Source organism: Thunnus maccoyii, chromosome 3 (assembly GCF_910596095.1).
Source record: "Thunnus maccoyii chromosome 3, fThuMac1.1, whole genome shotgun sequence".
Classification (NCBI taxonomy): Eukaryota; Metazoa; Chordata; class Actinopteri; order Scombriformes; family Scombridae; genus Thunnus; species Thunnus maccoyii.
In genome coordinates, this window is record NC_056535.1 from 10,325,957 (window position 1) to 10,350,569 (window position 24,613).

General features: G+C 41.9%; 1 protein-coding gene across 4 annotated transcripts in view; it reads left to right on the forward strand.

Moving 5' to 3' along the window:
• adamts9 (ADAM metallopeptidase with thrombospondin type 1 motif, 9) overlaps positions 1 to 24,613 on the forward strand; it is a 46,400-nt gene that overhangs the window by 11,254 nt on the left and 10,533 nt on the right. For 3 of the 4 annotated variants that reach the window (XM_042405923.1, XM_042405921.1, XM_042405925.1), the window contains exons 12-30: positions 762 to 907; positions 1,326 to 1,507; positions 1,638 to 1,774; positions 4,089 to 4,206; positions 4,415 to 4,510; positions 5,680 to 5,846; positions 6,050 to 6,179; positions 7,274 to 7,400; positions 7,497 to 7,707; positions 7,802 to 7,966; positions 8,770 to 8,931; positions 10,267 to 10,386; positions 12,212 to 12,319; positions 12,401 to 12,568; positions 14,945 to 15,193; positions 16,312 to 16,473; positions 16,774 to 16,950; positions 22,049 to 22,219; positions 24,347 to 24,523. In XM_042405923.1, the coding sequence (XP_042261857.1) occupies positions 762 to 907; positions 1,326 to 1,507; positions 1,638 to 1,774; positions 4,089 to 4,206; positions 4,415 to 4,510; positions 5,680 to 5,846; positions 6,050 to 6,179; positions 7,274 to 7,400; positions 7,497 to 7,707; positions 7,802 to 7,966; positions 8,770 to 8,931; positions 10,267 to 10,386; positions 12,212 to 12,319; positions 12,401 to 12,568; positions 14,945 to 15,193; positions 16,312 to 16,473; positions 16,774 to 16,950; positions 22,049 to 22,219; positions 24,347 to 24,523 (2,973 nt within the window). The remainder of the gene's footprint in view (positions 1 to 761; positions 908 to 1,325; positions 1,508 to 1,637; positions 1,775 to 4,088; positions 4,207 to 4,414; positions 4,511 to 5,679; positions 5,847 to 6,049; positions 6,180 to 7,273; positions 7,401 to 7,496; positions 7,708 to 7,801; positions 7,967 to 8,769; positions 8,932 to 10,266; positions 10,387 to 12,211; positions 12,320 to 12,400; positions 12,569 to 14,944; positions 15,194 to 16,311; positions 16,474 to 16,773; positions 16,951 to 22,048; positions 22,220 to 24,346; positions 24,524 to 24,613) is intronic. The other variant, XM_042405924.1, reaches the window with a different exon arrangement.

Consider the following 24,613-nt stretch of genomic DNA (forward strand, 5'->3'; position numbering starts at 1 on the left):
TGCTTTTGATCCTGCAACTTTTCCTGTTACTCATGACCATAAAGTTATTCACAGGCAATTAAATTAAGAGTGACAAAAAAAAAAAACACTTCCCAACACTTGGCGAAAATCATCTTATCAATGACACGAGTGTAAATGTAGTAACTGAATATGGCCGTCATGTAAGTAGATGAAGTTGTGAGTGATGGAGTTTCTCTCTTGACAACTGTCTTAGTGTAGCTTTTAATTAGGACTTTCTCACTTCCTGCCACTAAGACTGAGAGGACATGAAAGAAGCACGAGCTGCCAGTCCAAAATCACACAGATACACACACATGTTGAAACCTTTTCATGTTAACACTGTCCTCCTATCCCATGCCACGCCAGAGTCCACCACACTAAACACTTAAACTGGAGTCTGTTTGTTGAATAATGTAAGGTTATCCTCCTGTTATGAGCTGAGATATATTTATTGACTATGTGCATGATGTTTTCTTGTCTTCTGTCCAGCCAGACATAGCCGTGAAATGTCTTTTTCAGTTCCTCTTTTTTCCATTTGCTTCACTGTATAATTTCTCCCAGATTAGCATCAAAGCACAGGAGAGCAGATAGATGTGTTGCCAGTTCCAAGGATAAGATTTCATGTGCTCACTCAGTCTGTTCCTCTCCCTTTTTTAACTTTTCTGTCTCGCTCTTTCATTTTTCTTTTTCACTTGCTTACCTCGATCTCCCCCTCTGTTCCTATTCTGTCTTCTCTCGTTTCCCATTCACTCTCATTGCAGCACTGCAAACATGGCCTGTGTATAGCCAAAGAGCATGACGCCACACCTGTGGAGGGGGCATGGGGAGTTTGGAGTCCGTTCGGTACCTGTTCCCGGACATGTGGCGGGGGCATCAAAATTGCTGTGCGCGAATGCAACCGACCCGTGTGAGCAGTCCCTCTCTTTGTAGTCTTGCATGCCTGGTGGACCTTGTCTCCATCTTAGCTGCCAAAGTCAGTGTTCCATAGATCAATCCACCTTAAGTGAATTCTTTCCATAGCTAGTGTTCATCAAGACAGGCTCTCTGATGGCAGATCTTAAAGGGTTGTTTCCTTGTACAGTAAATACAGAATTCACTGAGTCCTTTTGAATGCTGCCTTTCATCCTTGTTAATGGACCGATTTAGGAGAAGCAAGTAGATGTCTGATGTTGGGCAGTAGCATTAAAAGAAAAATGGGCAAATAGATGAATCGTTGAACTCATGTATAACTGGATATTAGGGAAAAGATGCTAGCATATACTAAGAGCTTTTACTAAATTAGACAAATGATCGGTCCACTTACTTCTTCAATCTCCCCCCACCAGGCCCAGGAATGGAGGAATGTATTGTGTGGGTCGCCGAATGAAGTTTCGTTCCTGTAACTCTGAGCCCTGCTCCAAGCAGAAGAAGGACTTCAGGGAGGAGCAATGTGCTGCGTTCGATGGCAGGCACTTTAACATCAACGGTCTACCTCCAAATGTTCGCTGGGTGCCCAAATACAGTGGAAGTAAGTCACTGGCATCATGCTTGCTCCTTTTGTTAGCCCTTTTCTGCTAATGCATTATAGATATAATGTTAGCTTGGCATTAATATCCATGGGTATTAATTACACGTCTTTCTCTTGCCTCCTCTGTCAGTCCTGATGAAGGACAGGTGTAAGCTGTTCTGCAGGGTTGCAGGCAGCACGGCCTACTATCAGCTCAGGGACAGGGTCATTGACGGCACACCGTGCGGACCCGACACCAATGACATCTGTGTGCAGGGCCTGTGCAGGGTGAGTTTCCTACATGGTACATGGTTGCACTTCTAAACATTAACAGGCACATAATATGTACATCTTACACAGTGGATATAATCATTTCTATATCCATACAGAAAATATTTTCAAAATGTCTTTCCATCTTTTGCCAAACCGGACTGTGTATATATGCATCGCTCCTGTGACAAATAGATTTTTAGTTTGAAAGCTTGATTACTGACAAACACGCATCAGTATACTTCTTGAAAGAAGCAGTGGGTTGCTCTGTTTACACTCTGAATCACACAGTGTTTTGGTTAGATTGTGGTTTTGTAATTTGCCTTTCTGGCCTTGGTAAATGAATTTTGATTGATGCAGTGGCACTAAAGCTAAACTCTTCGTCCTTTTTAGGAAATCAGATATGTCTTTTGCTACAACCAGTTACATGCAGAGCAACTCATATGCCCTTTCTAGTGTGGTTTTATGAAGGAAATTTATTGCAGATGCATGTCAGTGATATGGTCATAATTCAATAAGCATTTATATAACTATTTTAAGGGTCACTGAGTTCTTCCATGATCTCTACGACACTAAGAAATAAAGTTGTAATGGCAAAAGGGGACAATTGCCTGGCAGCTGAAATTAAAAAAGTGTATTTATGTCATTTTGAAAAAAACAAACAAACTGACTTCCCTGTTTTGTCAGCCTACCATTGTCATCCAATGCAGTGGTTCCCAAACTTTTTTAGACCATGGCACCCCTTCAAAGGAAATTTTTTGTCATGACAGCCCAAGCCACCCAACCCCCAATATAACTTGCATAGCCTATATGTACACAGAAGCTTCTCGGTTTTAACAGTTTCATATTATAATATAGCCACAAGCGGCAATTTGCGGTTTCAAACCTTTTTGTGCTCAAAAGAAGGAAGCACCTCAACTGGCTAAAATTAAAACCACGAGCAGCAACAAGCAGATTTCGGCTTTCACAAAGGTGAGCCAAGTCACTTCAGCTAGTTTAATTCTATTTAAAGGAGTGAGAACAAACACATACTTGTTTCATCATTACAACGCATGTAGCATCTCAATAATTGCACACTGAAAGTCCTGCCATTCGTCCCCCCTTCATCGGATGTGAATGAAACTCTGTGTGTGTTTTCAGGAGATAGCAAGGGATGTCTCCAGTGAGTTTAATCAGGATTGCTCAAAGGCATCTTGAGTTATGAGCAAATATGTGGTAGGCCACGCCCACTTGCACCTATCAGTATGGCCCTTTAGATTTTGGATAATACTTCTCCCCAGAGAATGCACACCAATTTTGGTGAAATATATTAGGCTATTTTATATAAATATGAAGTTAAATAATATAGGCTCATTCTCAATCATTCACAGTAAAAGCCAACAGGTACTATGCAGATTTTGCAGATAAATCATTTTGCTATAAATAAAACACTGAATACAATTAAATACGTTAATATGTTAAATATATTTCTTTCATTCTCTTCAGTTAAAATGGGCTTATATTTAAGATGTACAAGGAAAAACAAACGGTCTGACTCCACTGTCAGGACGTCTCTTGTCTTGTTTTCATGTATACCAGCAATCAGAGAACCACATTACACTTATATGAATTTGGGAATGCGTAATACCACGGTGAATGCTCACAGACAGATGGATATCCGTCTTCCACAAGCAGCCAAAGCCTGTCTGTGAAGCCGTTAGCCGAGCCGTAGTTTTGTCGGTCGGCTCAGATTCAGTCGTCTCTGTGTTGAGAGCTGAGATGTTTCAGCGTTTCTTTGAGCTGTTTACCATCTCAAATCTTTCTATTGCTGCTCTGATGCTCACTTTTTTCTGACTGCTAAGCTCCTGCAAAACTTCCATTCCAGAAAGTGTGAGTTGTGAGTTGTCATATCAACTGCGACTACCTGCTCATTAAACTTAAAATTAAATTTTTAATATGGTGATGTTGATATTTATTGCTTATTTATTCAGTTTCGTTATGTTCAACAATGTAACATAAAACTTAGTTAATGTGAATGTCGCAGATTTTTTTTTTGTGGTGAAACTTTATTAAAAATGCATAATAGATGAACAATGATATGATTAATCTTGCGGCACCCCTGGCCTGTCCTCATGGCACCCCAGGGGGGCCACCCACTTTGGGAGCCACTGATCTAATGTCATCTGCCTAACTTATCTCCTCCTTTTTATCCTTATCCTCCAGGCAATTTTTGTCCTTTTTTGAAGTTTTCTTCCATTTAACTTCTTTTGTCCCTTTTTCCCATTACAATTTATATAACTCTTGGTATTTTCTCTTTTTAATTTTTATCCATCCCTCCCTTTTTACTGAGCAGCAAGCAGGCTGTGACCATGTATTGAACTCGAAAGCTAGGAGGGACAAGTGTGGCGTGTGCGGAGGTGACAACTCTTCCTGCAAAACTGTAGCAGGCACCTTCAACATTGTACGCTACGGTGAGCTACAGCCTCTTTTTATTATCACACCATTCTCCATTCAGCAGGTATAAATAACAACAGCTCTTTAGATCCTCTTGATCTATTGCTTTAACACATTTGTACCTGTATTCATCAAAATAAATAGCACTGAGAAGGGCTTGTTGTTACCGTAGACACAGAGCTCATTGTACTCATGATCTAAGTGCACTATACATGATATTTACAGGCTATAATGAAGTAGTGCGAATACCCAGTGGTGCTACAAACATAGATGTGCGTCAACACAGCTACTCAGGGAAACCGGAGGATGACAACTACCTCGGTAAGACACAACATACAACATTCTTTGTACTTCACAGTAGTATTTGAAAGGAACTACTGTCAGTATCCATGTGTTCATACTGTTTCCAGCTGTTTCTGAATCAATGCGATGGTAAAAATGCATCTTCCTTGATCAGCATGTTTGGTCTCTGCCTGTCTGCCTGTGAATGACAGTGTTCGTCTTTTAGTAGAAATTCATGAACTGCAAATATAAGGACTTGGCATATATTATGCATGCTAACACGTTAATGAGCCAGAACTAGGCCTGTGGGTACCATTCCTGCAAGGTCAGGTAGTTTAAAAGCTTTTGTGTCTTTTGTGTGTGCAGGTGTGTTATTTTCTGTGCTTGTACCATGTGCTTGTCTGTCAGTCTGGATGTGGCAGCTTTGTCAGCTATTAGTGCAAATGTCTTGTTGGCACGAGCATGCTAATACTTGAGCTCAGATAGCCCTCTGGGTACCATTCCATTAAGGTCAAAACAAGTGTGTGTCTGCATGTGTAGTTTGTATATAACTGCATATTGCGGTGGTTATTTCTTTGATTCTGTGTGTTTCTTTGATAGAAAGATTGAATATTTGCGGATCTTTAACCCTACATGCAAGCTTCTGTACATTGTTTTTCACGTGTCACCCTTTGTGTGTAGCTTTTTGTGAGTATTTATATGTATTTGTGTATGAGCACAGTCATTAGGGGCCCAAAGTGGGGAAGATTGCCAGAATGAGTGCCGCTGTCCACAGTCATATGTGTGAAATGGCGAGGAAAGTAAAGGCAGGAAATTAGCTCCATAATCGCATTAGGGTGAATGAGTGCAGCAGACTGGCTGTTGAGCAGAACAGGACGCCCCTGGATGGGACTTCTCCAGGAATAGGGGATTATTTTACCCCAATAAGGTTTTCTGCTGCCTGCTTCATGTGCCTTACTGTAAATGAAAACGTCCGCCACTGTGTTGCTAATCTGCTCTGCAAAAATGGGCCATTGTATTCTGTAAATTAGCTCAAGATCATGTGTAATTTTCACAAAACATTTCACATTTTTAACATTTTTTGCAGTCATGTGCCAATTAAGGAAAGATAATTTGATTTTACATGGAATACTACTCATTCTGGCCTTCTGTTTCAGTGGGATCAAGTATCAAGTAGTATGTGACTGTTGTTTTCTGTCTCCCTGCAGCCATATCAAATAGCCGTGGAGAGTTCCTGCTTAATGGAGAGTTTGTGGTCAGCATGTTCAAAAGGGAAATCAAAGTAGGAAATGCTGTCATCGAGTACAGTGGCTCTGACCATGTCATTGAGAGGATCAACTGTACTGACCGTATCGAGGAGGAGATCATTGTTCAGGTAAACTGTCCTCCTTAATATACCATCATGAGATGCAAAGCTTGATTGGTTTAGAAGAAGTGGTATGAGTGAGACTGAAGATATTTTGAATGTAGGAATTTGAATGCTTCTGCAGGCTTGATCTCTACATGTTTTTTGCTGGAGGACAATCTTTAATGTTAAAATGCCACATTCTAACCGTATTATAATTAATTTTTCTCCAGGTGCTGTCTGTCGGGAACCTTTACAACCCAGACGTCAGGTACTCCTTCAACATCCCCATAGAGGATAAACCTCAGCAATTCTTCTGGGATGCCTATGGCCCCTGGCAGGAGTGCAGCCGCCTGTGCCAAGGTGAGGGAGAAGCACAAGGGGTTGGCAGAATGAGGTGATGGGAGCACTGAATGATAAATGGTGTGGTGAGATGGAACAAAGAGGGGAGATGTTGGAACCTGTGAGCCAGAGGCATAAGAGAAGTGAGGAGTGTCTGGCTAAACTTGACAGGCCCATGCTAGACTTAAAGGTTTGGAACAAGCGATTAAAGTTCAACTTCATAGTATGCGGTGGCAAATTATCTTCCTTGGCTCGACTGCGGATATGTCAGGGTATGTGGGCGTGCAGAGGCGGATTGCAGGTAAACTCAAAAACCTTCTGTGTTATGACTCAAACATTTTGTCTGAGAATCTCTTTATCCACTTTTTGCCACTGCCCTGCTTTAACAACCGAGACTGAATTCCAAAGAGAAACCAAAGAGTTCACACAGCAGGATAAACAACTAACATGTAATGGTCTCAGCACCTTTTGATTCTCCAATTTATATGGCCTTTCTAGCAGTCTGGGGCAAAGTAAGCTCTCATAGCACTGGGTTGCAAAACTTGGTAACATGAGGTACTGATAGAGAGTCTATTTCCTGGACCCACATGAGGTTTAAATCTCTTTCCCCTACTGTACAGTAGGTGCACCGTGATTCAGTACTAGGATGTCAACACAGGAGCCAAGGTGAAGCACACACAGATTTCTGCTGGTATTCATTGGGATTCCTATGACGACTTATATTGTACTTGAGCAAGCTGTTGCATCGACTCAGATAAGGATTTGCAGGATCACACAGAAGCTGAGGTCAGGCAGTGCAGGGGTGTGTGGAGTTTCATTTGAGGATGAAATTATTAAACTTTAGATTACAATGCTAGTCATAAATATTTGCATACTGATTTCTCAAAGAACAACATACAAAGGAACAAAGGAGGCAAAATCAGTTCTATTCATTTAAACTCATACACAAGATATTTTCTTTAATATCATATAATTGTGGAGGTTACAAAAAATACTGTTGTGGATGCAATTTTTCAACTTTTTTTCTCTTATATTGTGCTCATGAATAAGAGACACTGTTGACTTTTTCAAAAAATTTACCTGGCATCCAAACCTGTTTCATTGTGTCTTCATAGGAGAGCGCAAGCGGAAGATTCTCTGTAGCAGAGAGTCAGACAGGGTGGTGGTGTCAGACCAGAGGTGTCATGGTACAGCCAGACCTGCTGTCATCACTGAGCCCTGCAACACAGAATGTGAACTCAGGTTTGTATTAGCAATTTCACCAACCTATCAACCAATCAGCAGTCTTTCTTCACTTGGTCCTGTACAAAATACTGACATCTCTCACCCCTGATGTAGGTGGCATGTTGCCCGTAAGAGTGAGTGCACAGCCCAGTGCGGCCTGGGATATCGTACCCTGGAAATATTCTGTGCCAAAATCAGCCGTACAGATGGCAAGACCCAGAAGGTTGATGACCGCTACTGTAGCGGTCAGCGCAAACCTGATGACAAGGAAGGTTGCCATGGAGATTGTAACCCAGGAGGCTGGGAGTACTCTCCCTGGTCAGAGGTGAGACTGTTGTAGGAAACGTGGGGTTTGTGTCCAAATGTTTGTCCTGTGTGTCAGATTATCACAGATTGATGTTCAAATGTTTGTACTTCAGTGTTCCAAGAGCTGTGGTGGGGGCACCCGCCGACGAGGGGCAGTGTGTCGAAAGGCAGCGGAGGCTGGCGGTGATGAGAGCAAGTGCAGTCAAAGGGACAAGCTGACTGTCCAACCCTGCAATGAATTCCTCTGTCCACAATGGAAAACTGGCGATTGGTCTGAGGTCAGTTCAGTTGCTATTGTACTTCCCTTAGAGGATGACTGGTCCAATATAGAGGTCCTAATGAAGGAAGTGCAGAGGTTTAGCAGATGATGGCACATATCACATTATTGATATTTTAATCTTTATATACACTAAATATTTACATTAAAGTGTTGAATTTCATTTCATTTCCAATCACATATATAGAGAGGAATGAGTATTATGTTATTTTTGAGTTTATACAATCATAGCGTTACATAAAGCATTTACATATACATTACATTTACTGTATGTGTGAGGAAGACTTCCTGGTGTTTATATGGGTGGGTTTACTCAGTGTAAAGAGGAACAGACGTAGTGTAAATAAGACAGCCGTAATCTGGGTCAAATGTAAAATCCCACTGTTGATTGTGCATGTCTCAACTTTGGGAGAGTTACTCCCCTCCTTCCACTACAGTGAATGTTGGGAAATCGGTGATTGCAGGGTAGGATTGTACTTAACTGCTGTACAATTTTCACATTGTAGACCAAGGAGCTTGCACAGCTTTGGGCTGCATTCCAGAAATATTTTACATCTCCCATGTGGTGCTGCTAAATACAAACAGCCACACTGTACTGTATACATATCCACTGTACTCACACATAAATAAACACTTTTGCCCTGATTTTTGCCCATTTGTTTTGGAATCTGCTTATCCTGCTTTGCATGATACCAAGAAATCATCCTCTGCCATGAGCTTGCTGCAGGCTCAATGACTGGTTACAGCCAGTGCTGTATACTGTATACACATCTATCTCTAAAACCTGAAACATTTACTTTTCAGTGCCTTGTGACATGCGGGAAAGGCTACAAGCACCGCCAGACATGGTGTCAGTTTGGTGAGGACCGTCTAGACGACCGCTTCTGTGGCTCATCTAAACCTGAATCGGTGCAGACATGCCAGCAGCAGGAGTGTGCCTCCTGGCAGGTCGGACCCTGGGGACAGGTGAGTAACCCCTGTGGTAACAGTAATGTATAGTATATAGTATACACTTCACTCTATCCTTTGTTCAAGGTTGGTTGTTAAGAATTGTTTGAACAGGGTCATGTGTGGGGAAAGAGGATAGGTACTGATGGAGTGGTACAGCTCAAGGACAGGTGACAAATCCAGGGATATAGCTACCTAAGTGTGGTGTTAAATAATGTATTAATATTCCACAACAGGTGAAACAGCAAATAACTGGTCTGTGATCTGAAATTGCACTATTTTCCTTATAGAGACATCAAGTATTCTATTCTAAAATTGGCCTGTTGACCATATGAGATAAAGTAATCTGAATCATGGCAGGAAATCATGTATGCTTAAAACTCCTAGTTATGACTAAATAAATTGCAATGGTATTTTACATCTGTGCTTGATGTGAGTCTTATATTAGAAAACAAAGTGGTGTTTTTTGTGGAGTCATCTAAGAGGCTATTCCTGACATGTTGATCCACAACCACTGGCTTCATATTTACCATAAAAGTCTACCGAGTTGATGGGAAGCAGCCCAGAGGCTGACGTATACAAACGCTGTTACTTCTCTGATGAAATCTCCCCAGATATAAGCCAAGGGGAGGACACAGATAAGCTAAGCTCATCATTTAGTTCTCTCCCTTATTCTCTTTCCTGTTTAGACACAGAACACATCCTGCCAAAATAGATATAAAAAAGCTATGGATGATCTGAGTTGGGATGTTCTACAAAAGCTTTATATAGGGTTATGCATACAGTATATACTAGTGTCTGTGTGTGCAAGCTCAGTCACATTTGTGTGTGTACACAGAGAACTGAACACCCAAAAATGTGAGATATTTTTGTGCCCCCCCATAACATCAGAGGATGTGTGCATGTTAAGGTATATTTGAAGCTGTTTAATGAAGCGTGGTCAAATGGTAGCTGAAGCTGCCGCCACACAAGTTTGACCCTGTTTCATTGGAAGCAGTGAGGCAGAAGAGAGCGCGGGGTAGTACCCTCTGACTTGGCTACAGACGAAAAAACGACAAGTGCAATGTATATGAGTTAAGGTTTCTCATGTATTTGATATTTGAGACTCTTATCTGCTTGCAACTGATCTTAGGGTGTTTGTCAGGGGAGTGGAGGGGTAAAAGAAGCCCTCGTCTTTGCCAAGGCTGACTTACAGTTTTTTATTTGTTTGTGTGTGGGGGTTGTTTTGTTGGCTCAGATGAACGGTCTGTTTTCTGTTTGACTTCCTTGCCTTTTTCTCAGTATTCACATTGGCCCACTGTTACTAATGTCCCCCCCCCAACTCCCCTCCTTTTTTTCCCTCTTTGAACCCAGTGCACTACCTCGTGTGGGCCAGGCTACCAGATGCGAGCGGTGAAGTGTGTGGTTGGGTCTTACGGTGCTGTCATGGAAGACACTGAATGTAATGCTGCCACCCGACCCACCGACACCCAGGTAAAGGGGACATCTCTTCTCCCTCTCTATAACCTCTCTTTTACTCCTCTTAACTGCCCACAATCTCTGTAACTCTTCCTCATTGTGAGGAGAACAGTTTTTCTATGGCTGATTCTCAAACTGATTTATACAGATAGGAGAGAAGGAAGCATCCACGTTCATGCACACTTAACACTCAAAACAGACACAGGCAAACATGCGCATATCATTTCCACCCTGTCTCAATAAAGCTGTGTTGTCTGATCTAGTTTGGTCTAGAGGGAAAGACAGAGGGGCAGGTTATACAGGCCTCACTATCCCCACATAGAGATACACAGCTCTCAGTTAGAATCCCTCAGAGTACAGAGCCTGCAGGTAACCCCATTGCAGTCTTATTCTTCAAAAACTCTAAGAGACACCACAACACTGCAGGTCTGGCAGAGCGCTTTATGTATTTATATGTATTTACTCTTAGTTTAGATCTTACTGATACATCCCCTAATCGTGACAGGTGTTCTTGTACTCTTTACTACAGACGTGAATAAATAATATTCTTCTTAAAATAAATAATTACTAACATTTGAAGCAGGCCAGTTGAAAGGTGACACAACAGTGATGGTTAAGTGATGTAACCCCCTGTCTCCTCCACGCACTAGTAATGAAGACAGAGACAGTGCAATGTTGGAGACTTTCACTCTTCATGTTGTCTACATCTGCGTGTGCATCTGTTCTTAAAGTGTTCCACACACATAAAGACACAGAAAGACCAATGGAACCTATTTTGAGCTGAATGAGAGTTTTGTCTGGTCAGCGTGGGGCGTAAACCTATTTCAGAGGGCTGAGCATGCAGACTCAGGATGAGGCCCCCCTCTAGTCGCAGCAGCTCTTAATTCCAGTCCCTGGGCCGGCAGAGCCAGTGACCCTGAAGCAGTCGCCCCACCTCGTTGTGATTCTAACCAGCCAGCCATGAAGTGGGACACGAGGCCGCCAGTCCCACCACCACCAGCCACCAAGCAAGGCTTATAAAAAGAGGGACAGATAGATGGATGGAGGTCTGAGTAAATGGAGAAGAGAGGCGGAGGCGAGAGATGCTTTCCATAATTTCCTCACATTGATAGTTTTGAGTGTATTTATGAGCACCACTTGGGCCTATTATATAACTTGTGAAAGCCGTAAAGCTGTAGTATACACGTAAAGATAAAAGCTGACGTGGTCATCACAAAATCTGAATATGTATTTGATCAGTTTATATAAGTAAAATGTGACAGTCTGACAGGAAGTGTGCATACATCTGCATCTACTTTAAGTGCTGCCATGATGCCTGTTTGCTTCCGTTATGAGGTAGAGTGTGGAATGTGGAGCCTGCTCTGAGCCTGTGCGACCTGATTAAGGCTCTCATTCCGAGAGACTGGGGGTCAGAGGGCACCAGAGGGCATGGGGGGAGAAAGAGGAAAGGGCGGAAGGTGAGGGACAAGGGGGTGGATGAGGGGTGGAGTTTTGAACCACGCCAGCATGGGCATTGGAGCCCTGAATACCACTCCACTATGACCTGTTATGACAGGGATCAGGGCTTTATGCTGAGTGGCTTACTGCCACAATCCATAGTTTGAACTGACAGGGCAGACCCTGTTCATGTTGTTTTGGTAAGGTGGGGGGAAAGGGTTGATGGGAAACACAACTACTCTCAAATGTAGAGCTGTAGGAATATACTTTAAGTTGTTAATGACTGTCCCATGTCAGAGGATCTGTGTTATTCACAGTATTGTGTGGTCATCGGCAGATTTTGTTAGTATATTCATTTTGTTAATCACTGCATGAATGGGTATATGTGTCCTCTCTTCCACAGGACTGTGAACTGGCCCAGTGTCCCAGCAGCCACCCTGTTCCCCCAGGGACCAAAGTCCCCTCCCACCAGAGCCACAAAACCCAGTGGCGGTTTGGTTCCTGGACCCAGGTTGGTTGTCCTGCTGCATCTTCTGTCCATTTGTCTTTGTGTTGGTTCCCAGCTTCTTAACATTTCTCCTCTGCACAACAGTGCAGTGCCAGCTGTGGCAAAGGGACACGGATGCGCTACGTGAGTTGCCGTGACAACCAGGGTGGTGTGGCAGAGGAGTCGGCATGCGCCCACCTACCAAAACCCCCTGCCAGAGAAGTGTGCTCGGTAGTGGCCTGCGGACAGTGGAAAGTGCTGGAGTGGACAGTGGTAAAAAACACACCCGTCGTCATCATTTATTCATTTGTAGCTGACCCAGTTGTCATACATGATTTCAAAATTATAATGTTAAGCTGCTGCGACTAAATTTCCGTTACCTCACCTAATGTTTTAGAGGACCGTTTCAAATAATTGGAAATTTGGAAAATTGTTGAATCAATAAGCATTTCTCCCCAGATCTGCATCCCATTACACTGATGGACAGCACTGTTCATTAACCTAAATTGTGCGTCATCAATATTGCCATCCAGATGTTTTTCTTCCTGCAAAGTTATTTATTTCAGTATACTCAACATTATTTTTCACCTACACTAACAATCAGTGTCCAAACACGCTATGTAGATGTTTGTGTGAGCAGGGTTGTGGAAACAGTGTGGCAGCTGGGAGGCAAGTGTGTTTCGAGGCCTGGAGGAGGGCTGGAATGAGGCTAGAGAGGGAGCTTGTGTGTGTGTGTTTCTGTGTATTTATGTGTGTGAGAGAGACGAGCTGGAGTGAAGCACAAGTTTCTGGAGCTAGGAGATGCAAGGGGCTGCAGTGAGGGGCTCCAGCCTTGTTTACAGATGGTTCTCATCAGCATTCTGGTGATACAGTACAGCTAGACTGCAGGTCTGGTCATCATGCAGACACACAAACACATACAAACGTATGCACACACACACTTGTTCCCACCAGGCCAAAGACATTCATTGAACCCCCAAAAGGAAATAGTTCATCTCAAGGCCAAAGAGATTCAGAAGCCTATCATACACACACACACACACACACACATAATTTACTAACCCAAAGCAAAATGGACGTCTTTATCTACAATGACAGAACCCTGTAATATCACAGATTTTTTGTTATTGTTCTGAGGACCCAACAGCCTACAGCATGTTACCCAACAGCTTCATTTTGTGTCACATCATATACATCAACTTAATATATGTAAAACCTTCTTGCACTATATGTGACAGAGCAGTGTAAACCTCTGGACATTGTAATCCCAGGCAAGGTTTTAGAGTAGACAGCTGTTGCATAAGTATAATAGATCACCTTATGCAAGACAGAAAGTGGACTCTGCTAGGGAGGAGCTGAGTGAGACACCATTATTGCTTGGCAGAAGATCTGGCATGTGTTATTTTCCTAGAAAGAGAGATGTGTACTTTAAGCAGATAGTGCATCGGCAGCCAGTAATGGAGCACTGGCCATTTGCTGTGTGCCATTCAGTTCCTGTAAAATCGGAGCGAGAGCTGTGTTTGCATCTTCACTACCAAGTCAAGCTTGTTTTTAGTGGGTGTTGAACTCTGGGAAAGTTGTGCCTTGTCTGATTGTGAAGTTTCTGGGCGCATTTTCACAGCGCAGCTGAGGTGTAGAATGTGTCTTACTTTGGTGGCTTCAAGATGAGATACCATACGTATGTAGTTGACATAGTTCTGCTGGTCTCATCTGATTTTGGCCACCAGCAGGCCTTTAGGTGGGTCTCCAGCCAAGTGTCAAGCAACTGGAAATGGGGTTAACACCTCTGTATCTTAGGCAATAGGGAACAGGTCACTGGACTGGGATTTAGTTGCTATCTCCCTGTGAAAAGGTTTAAATATCTTAGGGTCTTGCGGTGGACATATGCAGCAGCTACAGTCATTCAGACATCATGTCTGAGCATCATGGAGAATGTTTTTTTTCACAGTCGAGTGTCATCTATGATCACAGATTTTGGGTAGTGACTGAGATGATATACATGTGACTGAAATTAGTTCTTATTTATAAGATCCTCAAATATCTTGGAATGAAAGGGGAAGACAGGTAGAAAGGAAGAAAGAGGAAGAGGAAAAATAAAATTCACACACAAACTAGCAAGCATTCTTACCTTTATTTTATCAGCCACACACATAGCTTTCAATGATGCACATACACATATACAGTGTGTTCTGCCTATGCATGATGGTGGCATATCGAATATAATTCAATAACTTAATCAGTCCCTTGAAAGCCTCTACTAGAAATTTATGAAGGTGAAGACCCAAGTCTTACTACATTAGTCTCTTCATACATAAGGTTGTCTCAAGTAAATAAAATAGGGGTTTGGCCATATAAAAAGTGCACCTCCTCACCTGTGTTCAAGTATCTGTGCGAGTGGGAACAGTAGAATTTATGGGTGAGAAGACCAGAAATGATCGCAGTCATAAAATAAACCCATAGTTATAGCAATAGTTAATATGGCAATCACCCTTTATGGTGTCAAACTTGCCTCATACTATGTGACAAAGCCTACTTTTATTTATAGTGCCTCCCATGAAACAGAGTCATGGAGTGCGTATGTATGTCTTTTTGTTTGTATGTGGATGCTGATATCGTTTACATAATGTTTATGTGTGTGTGTGTTTTCAGTGCTCAGTGACCTGTGGCCAGGGGAAGACCACACGGCAGGTACTGTGTGTCAACTTCAGTGACCAAGAAGTGAATGCTAGTGAGTGTGACCCAGACGATCGTCCAACCACAGAGCAGGATTGTGCCATGTCTCAGTGCCCGTCCCGCTCCAGTGAGTCCCGACCTCTCCCGTCCTCACCAAACAGCAGCAACAGGAACAACATTCCCCGTAGCCAATCCCACCAATGGCGGACTGGACCCTGGGGCGCGGTGAGGCATCTTACAGACAGCAGTATCACAGCACAATGGTCAACAAACCTTTTCTATGGGGCCAGACATTTGAAATATTGTGCTTGATCTTGTGCAACCAAACCCTTATCTCAACAATAGAAGTCCAGAGAAACTTTTATCAAGTGGGATAATGAGACAGCTGCTGAGCTGAAGCAGCACTGATATAGCTTTTTGTAAAGACACTACATTACACACTACTTGTCCACACCAGGAACTATTCAAGGCACTTCATACAGAGGAAACATAGCAATGCTTTTCACTGACGGCAGCAATATAACATTCAATAATGTGTCTGTTTTGAGACAACTATTACTACTAAATTTGTTGAGACTTCTGTCAATTGAGCTAAAGGTGAGTGTATGCAGGATGAAAGAATCCTAACAAAAGTTACTCTAGTGATACTCTCATGGTATTGTCTGCTTTACTTGTGTTGTAGGAACTTTGGATGCTTTAAGCACTAAAGTAAATTAAAGTTCAGCATATTCTTTAATAGCACTTCATGAACCTACAACACATTCTTGTAACCTGATACAGACTTTGACAAACATTCATGAAGTGAAGCTCACTTCTCCAGGTCCTGCACTTTTTTTAAGACAAGGCCATAGCCATTGTGATGTAACACCACAGGATAGCGTGACCCAAGAACCACAGGCTGTCCCCCCCACCCTCCCCATGGATCTCTTTCTCTGTATTGTTCAGATGTTTTTTTTAGAAACTGGGTTAGTGATAATCTCTGTCCAAAAATAACTTTGACCTTTAAATAATTCTGGGATGTGATTTAAGCTATTTCTGGTGACTCTTCCTTCCTCTGTCCTGAGGATATGTATTTTAATATATCAGCAGACATGGTCAGTCATTTGACATGACATTTATCTTAGTATTGTTTAGTATGTCTCTAAGTGATTTTCTATGTACACAAAGACACATTATTACTTTGCAGCAGGGACTTTAAATTAGTATGTATTTGGACATCACCATGTCTGAATGTAAATAATATACAGTATATCCCTCTGGGCGTCATTTACACCGATACATCGTGCATCTGTTTGTGAGAACCATCTACTTGACAGTGTGCACTCCTCTCTCTCTGACAACAGTGCTCCAGCACATGTGCAGGAGGCTTTCAGCGACGTGTTGTAGTGTGCCAGGATGAGAACGGCTACCCTGCCAACAGCTGTGAGGATCGCAGCCGGCCCAGTGAGCAACGATCCTGTGAGTCAGGGCCATGTCCACAGTGGATCTATGGCAGCTGGGGAGAGGTAAGGCAGACACCACTTTACAGCAGTTTAGAGGGCTTGCTTAGAGAGAAAAATGTAAACTTGGGGATGTTCATTTGTGTTTGAATAATTAGTTTGACTCATGCAGAATTTACCCAGTGTGAACGTTGGAAAATACATCAGAAATCACCTGAAGCTCAAACTCACATTCTCCGAGCTTCACACATGACAGATCTATTTTCACATTAAAAAAACAGCCCTAGTTTTTTTCCCTCACATCTTCCTCAAATCTTTTTCCCATGCCCATCTGTAAAACACAACCTCTCCTCCTGCTGTCTTCAGTGCACCAAGCCATGTGGAGGTGGGATAAAGACGAGGCTGGTGGTATGTCAGCGTCCAAATGGTGAGCGTTTCAATGATCTGAGCTGCGAGATCCATGACAAGCCACCAGATCGTGAGCAGTGCAATACTCAGCCGTGCCCGTCTAGCCCCCACTGGAGCACTGACCCATGGAGCTCGGTACGCTCGTAAAAAAAAAAAAAAAATACTCTATACCTTGTTTTTCAACCTCACATTTTTCCAAATACCTGTAGTCTTACTCTTTCACAAACAGTCTCAAAGGGGCAGGATGTCTATGGTGCTTATGCACTGGAGAAAATATACTGTGCCCCTGTTTCTCCACTTTTACTTTAACCCCCTCCACTTCCTGTTCCCTCTCTGGTGCCTGCGATTGATCAACGTTTCCTCAAGACATTTGGAAAGTTAATTTCTGTTGCACTTAAATGGCAAAGATACGCTCACTTGCAATATGCCAAAAAAGTACAACATCACACAATGCTTCAGTGACAGCTGTGACCATAAGAACTTTTTTTGTCAGTCCTAGTTACCATAAAACTGTTGTTGAGCCTTGTATTAGTATTGAAAAATTCAGGATCACTTTGTATCACAATCAAAGTTAGTTTTGTAAAATATTGTTTTTAAAGATAATTTATTAAGATATTTTTTCCTTTTTATCTTTTGTATATAGCATTAACTTTAAAAGGTGATTTATTTTGTGTCTTAGCTCTTTGTATTCGCACATTTAGCCAATCGTTGTTCATATGCAAATACTGATGAATGTTTTTGTATATCAGGAATATACAGTACGATGCCTTGTTCATTTATTATCCAAAGAATGGCCCATAATCTCCAAATATGCGGTGCTACACAATACAGTTTGATGTTCCGATATGAACATTTAAAGCACCAACCTACATGGGACTATATTTGGGCTATGTACTATATATACATCTTTGTACTATATACATCTTTGAAATGGCTATTGTATCAAGAATTCAATTTGTCTTAAGGCACATGTGGTTTGTTAGAGAAGTTATTAATCTTATTTAGACACTTTATTTTACAGTATCATTTTACTGTATTTACCCTCTGCTATGAAACCAACAGTGGTGCGATCCCAAAATAACATTGACATTGGAGCATTCATATGTTGACTCAAAAGTTCCTGAAACGTCCAGTATCATAGTTCCATAGGAAACAGCAGCTGTACCAGCACTGTAAAATAAAGTGTCTCACTGAGTTTGTGGTAATTAGAACTAATAGCCATTGTATTCCAGTTTGGCAGAGGGTTTTGACCCAGATTTCCTTAGTGTGGCCAAAACAATAGGTTTAAAGCTCTCTGCTCCAAAGGTGCTTGATATGAGTGTATTTATATTGTGTTAGTTAATATTTGCTTTGTACAGTAAGTACTTGGAGTTGCTAAATATGCTATGCTCAACAATACCTCACTTGGAACAAAACACAACTCAACTAGCCATTAAACTATGATAACCTACACTACAGTGGTGCTTTGGCCAAACAAGGGAGATATAAGATATAAATATCAAAACTGAACCATCACATTTTTGGAGCGGGTAGGTGTGTGTTTTGGCACATTGTGTTTTGATGCTGCCTCTTCCGTATGTTTTCTTTCATTCCATGAGCACTTTGTGGATTGATCATATAGTGAAATGCAGTGTGTCAAATTTGATTACATAACGCTGATGTGTCTTTGAATGTCCATCAATCAACTTTAAGACAATGGCCTATTAAAATGTTGTATTTTGAACACGTGATACCTGTGACCACAGGGGAAGTTAATAGTGTTTTGTATCCAGAGCTCTTACTCTGAGCCAACCTAATGTGTCTACCTCAGTCTCTGTTATGATTGCCCCCCTGCCGTATCTTTCTCTCCCTTGCACTGGAGGGATTTTGGCTGGCTAAGATTAAGCATGAGTTGTTGAGGCTATCCAGTGCAGTTGATGGCCCTAAACACAGATCCGGGGTGCGTGTCATCTCCCACTTTGTAACGCTTACCATCCTATTGTGGAAAGTGAAAACTGATCCAGAATCTGTGGTTAGGGGCAACCTTTGCCTGCAGCCCACCCAGTTGACTCCTCCTGGTCATAAATGTCTGTACTGACATCACACCTTATTTTAAGGGCCTGTTAACACAGCAGTGAGTACATTTTTTACCACACATCATTTACTAATGAGAACTACTGCATGTAATGATTCCCACATGCGTGATTTTAAGGCAGCATAAATCAAATCTAGGTTGAATCAGTGAAAGTAGAACACAATATTAGCACTCCACAGTGAATTTTCCTAGTATTACTGCTTCATTTCATTTTTCAGTCTTGGCAGTTTGACTTCTTGTGCTCAGCTTCTTGGTGCAAACAGCAGTACAGCACTAACACCATATCAACAGGCTCTTGAAATAAGTATATTGTATGTCTCTTATTCACAAATGGCAGTATTAGTCTGTGTTTCAAGATTTCTGTATATTTATGTAATTACTTGTATTTATTGTTACTTCATTATAATGTTATGTCAATATTTAATTTTTTTATGGATTTGTTGGATTTCTGTTCACTTCCAGAAAAGGTTACGATTAAAGTGAAAGTAGAGGTACTATTAAAGGCTTTTTTTCATTATTTGAACAAAACATTTTTGTCACGCAGTGACCTGGCCAACACTCATTTAAAAAAAAAAGAACTTGCTGCCAACTTACACAAAATAGTTAAGTCAGAAATAGACAACTGATAAGTACCAACCACTAACAACATTCATTAAGCTAGCATTTGCACAGTTGTAGTTACTCTGCTTAGACTATTGAAATGTAGAGTTGGTAAAGATAACTTTAACTCCAATTTTAAGGTAATTACAGTGTGTTTGTGGATGAGGAAGTGTCCTATGTTATTTAGTGCTTTACTTATGGCTTTGGCTAAAAGGGTTCAAATGAAAAGCCTGCCAAATAGCTTATAAGGCAGTCCTCCCCGCCAGTCTATTCAACAGGGTGTTTTTCCTGAATGAAAATGCACAAATCACTGAGCAATATCCTTGTTATTTTATGTGGTCAGGGCCTCTGCTGACCTCTTTGAGCGATCATGCTTTTACCGTCTGTGGCAGGAGTTCAAAGCTCTTTTCATCAAGGTAAATCTTTGTCCTGTGTGACAATGCCTCAGTATACCTCCCATCTCATTTACTGTGTTCATTCACTTTTAATGCCTACCCCGGCCTTTCTGGGACGCCTGGTGACGCGTGCTCTGCTATGAAGTTGCCAGCGCCCTTTGCCCCTTTCTGTCAGGCCCCTCTACTCTGGTCTAATGTGGGTTGATGACAGTGTACCAATGTGGGGGCCAGTGACATTGACTCGAATGAGGAGGGCCGTCAGCAAGACAATGCAGTGGTGCATTGGTGGGGTCAAGGGTCATGTTTGATCTGGGGAGGGGCCCCTTCCCAGTTCATCCCATCAGCAAAGACAGACTTCTGGGAAGTTGCTGTGATCCCAGGGGAAAAAAAAGAAACACAGGCATTCAATAGGAATCCCAAACACTATACTGACATTGGAAAGCAGTGTATTTAGAGGTGTTTCATCTGACATGGTGTGCACAGAAGCTTTGCCTCTCTGGATTTTTGTAAATAAAGTTGTATAATTTGAATTGAGCATTTTGTGTCTGAAATTCCATGGATCGTAATCATCCTCTGAACAGCGAATATAAGTCAGTTCAAACTAATTATATTGGTGACTGGCACTGTCACCAAGTGTAGTATTGTTTGATGTGAATAAAATTATGCTTACATTTCATTACATGATCAAGTAGGAAATGTTAAGGTCAAGTATGTGTGAGCAGTTATGTTTGTATTGGTGCACTGCTCTGGATAATTACAAAACCCCAGAGACCCTGTGGGCAAAGTTAATGAACCCTGCATGGGGGAGGGGTTCATTTACTGATAAAATGCATGGTGTTTTAATTTGACCCATTTGTACTGATTCCCAAGGTATTCTGGGGGCATTTCAGCAGTGTAACAGCAGGAACACCCTTGTTAAAAGTATATAAAACTAGAGGAAACCTGATGTTTGAACACAACAACAATCCAGAAGACCGCCTTGGATTGTAAATGCCTACCTTTAATGATTTGATCCTCTACTGGAATACCCACTTTCCCCTCTAATGACCAAGTTTAGTCTCAACAATGTGCATCTAAAACAAACATGTTATATTGTGTTCACCTTGACCAGCAATATTAAAATATTACCTCTGTTGTTGACAGTGAGTTATTACATCAACCATGGAGTCTCCTTCTCATATGTGCTACATTTCATATAAAGACACATGTGTCAAATGAGCAACATCAGTGTTTCAGTTTTTATTACAATTTCAACACAACAATATAACCAAAACAGAACCGCACCATCATGATATGGCATAGTTTCTTTATTTCTTGGCACAAAACATAACTAATCATTTTTCATCATTTTTTTAAATTTGTTGATTGAATAAACTGACAATCCACTGGCATCACTAACAACATAAATAATTCTAATACATGTAACACATCACTAATCGAATTGGGATGTGAAGGGTGCCCCAGCCGAACTGGGGAATAAGCATTTTATTAGCCCCTCCTTTCATGAGCCCTCCCTAAATGAGGTGAGAGGTCACAGCATGTTCCTGTCCAGTACAGTCTCTTGCTGGTCAGGACAGCACCGCACGCTGGGCCACGTACTCGTTCAACTCTGAGCCTGTCGCTTCCCATCCATCCCCAAACGCAACGCCCCCTTTGATTATCCGAGCACAATCCAGCCCTTCTCCACTCCCTCATGTAACGCCGCTGTGTGTGTGTGTGAGTCTGCCTGTCACACTGAGTTAGACTTTCAGTAACTCGGTGAACCCGGAGGTGAAACGAACTGCTACCGGGATGATCTGGCACGTATTGCCATTGGACGAGCTACCCACGTGGAACTGGGTCTGAGCAGCTCGAATGTTATCCACATAATGATCAACATTTACCTGTTTTTAATTATACCTGTGCTGTCATCTATTTTTTAATTATGCAGATGTGGTTTAAAATCTTTTTTTTTTTCTCAGTTTAAACTTTAAAGCCAGACATTTAACAAATAATGTGCATTATGAATACAAATTATGTCACCTGACTTGAATAATGCTGACCAAAAAAGAACCCACATCTGAATTTAATTAGTTTGGAGTGTGTACTTTTTTACAGTTACAGTTAACACAAAACATACCTTTTGATTTCTATTTAACTCCGTCTTTCCTTTGATATCTTGCAGTGCTCGGCCTCCTGTGGAAGAGGCTTCAAGTCCCGTAAGGTGAGCTGCGTGAGCGGCTCAGGCCACCTCGTCCCCGAGGAAGACTGCCAACACGTGTCCCCCAAACCCGGCAAGCAGAGGCGCTGCAGAGGTGGCCAATGTGCCAAGTGGAGCACTGGCGACTGGGGAGAGGTAGGACTCTCTGACCCTGCTATAAAACACTCCTCTACCACTCTTGTTCTCACGCTGCCAGACATGCACTCTTTTTTTTCTCTCTTTCCACTTTAATGCTCACCAGCTTGCTGGCAAGTGTGTGCATATGAGTGAAAACATCTGCAGCAAAACCTGACTGTATTTATACACCATCCCAAGCCACTAACTAAGGCAGGGTGCTTTTACACATCACATGGTGGTTTGCTGGGTTACAGTACAGGCCTGGGGCGGCTGCAAAAAGGGGGTTTGAGGTAGTGTTTGCTGGGCTGCGACACCACAGTGCAGTAAGTAGGACAGCAGGAGGGATTTGCAACCCCTCTCTTTGATCTGAGGTTAACTGACTTTAAGTCCAGCCAGTGTAAATCTACCCCTCTCATCTCTATATTTTCCTCTTCCTCCGGCCCTCACTTTCCTCTTCTCTCTGTCCCTTTTATCCTCCCTCTGACTGTTGCTCTTTCTCCCACAGATCACTTTTTCTTTCAAGTACTGGCCCTCTTTCTCTCTTTCAGCTACTCACTTTTTTCTCTCTATCTTCTGCCTTCCAAATGGAAACCACATGTTGTCTTTTCTTTGAATGCCCTACTAAAGAGGCTATCCACCTACGTCACCATGCCAGACATACACTCACATTGAGCACCTGGGCTGCTCGAGAGCCTGATGCTCGCCCCCTCTTTCTTTCTCTCCCTTTAACGCTCTACGTCTGTCTTTCTACCTCTCCTCTCATGTCCTCTTTCTCTGAATTCACCCTACTCGCCAAGAGTCCAAGCACAGAGACACATCTGTACTCCATACGTCAGAGAGGATGTGCGTCTGCTGTAAACAGCTGTGGGGCTGGACACAGGCCAGTAGAAAACGATACTCCGCATGAGTCTCTTAGTCAAGTACAGCATGATTTCCCATGGTGTAACAGGCTGCCTAGTGGGTCAACTGCTGGGAAGCCACAGCAGATAATGCACAGTGAAATATGTTCCTTTAAGTTGTGTCACATTTCAATGGACATGCTGTAAATATGTCTGTAAAAGATGATGTTTTTGTATAGATTCATGTAGAAAACTCTGGAACGGTTCCCATCTAATTATCTGATCTCACCTCAGCTTGATCATCTGATTATGTTCATCACTTTCTGCTCCCTTAGCCTGAAAAAATATGAGCCATCATGATCTCATGTATACACATAAACACAGACACAAATATTTTATCTGTCTTAATCTTTGATGTTAAATCCACCCTTAACATCAGTGCAGTGCTGGTTGTTTCGAACGATCAACAGTATCTGTTTGAAAAGAGAAAAGACAAAAAAATTGTTACTGTAAAATATCCCTGCCTACAGCCGTGGCTAAAAAAATAAAAATGTATGCATTGCTTATATCATGTGACTGTTTCAGTCATCAGGGTAAACGGCTGAAGAGAGTTTGGAGACAACAAAACAGAACTACCCTTCTCTCATTCTTTCTTGTTTGTGTGGAAATATGTTCTCTTTTATAGCCGAAGACATTAAAGATGCTACAGTTGCAGCAAAGATCCAACTCTAAGTCATTTGCATTTCTGCAAATACAAATATCAATATCTGTCTTTATATAAAACATATAAATAAAATATGAACACAGAGGCTTGGTTGCAGTTATTTGAGCATTATGTATTTTCTTAAGAGTACCCTATAATACACCAATGTGTGTTATTCGTGTCATTCATTAAAAACCAAAGCTGACAAGCCAATGAGAGACACCTCATACTTCTAATTCAATGTTGGCCTCATTTAGACATTATAATATGAGCAAAGCACAAATTCAAATGTGAAGGGACACAAAGAAAGTAGAACACAAATAAATGCAGAATAAATAGAAAATAATAGATATAAAATTGAATGGTTTTAGTCAAGTACATTCCCTTAAATAAATGATATTGTCAATATTCATGCCACATAAAAATGCCATATCTAGCTTACAAAGAAATACCATTACATACCAGGTTATTGTACACTCACGCGGTATGTTGTGTATCGGTGTATCGCGATAGTTTTGTGTTATAACAGCAATTATTTGATATGCAGTAAAACAATAAAGTAAGAATAAACTTTTTCAAATGTCTTACTTGTCCTGCTTTCAGTGTTCAGCATCATGCGGTGATGGCATTCAGCAACGGGAGGTGTTCTGCCAGGTTGGAGACCAACGCAGCCCGCTGGAGTCTGACTGTTCCCAGCGCTCCAGACCGCCGTCTAGCCAGAGCTGCCGGGTCGCTGACTGTCCCTCCCGGTACCGGTGGAGGGAAGGAGACTGGCAGACGGTAGGCTGAGAAAGTTCTGGGTACATGTACGGAAAGGAAAGTGGTTTTATACCTCTCTGTCTTAACTGGGAGAGGATGAATCTGCTCTGT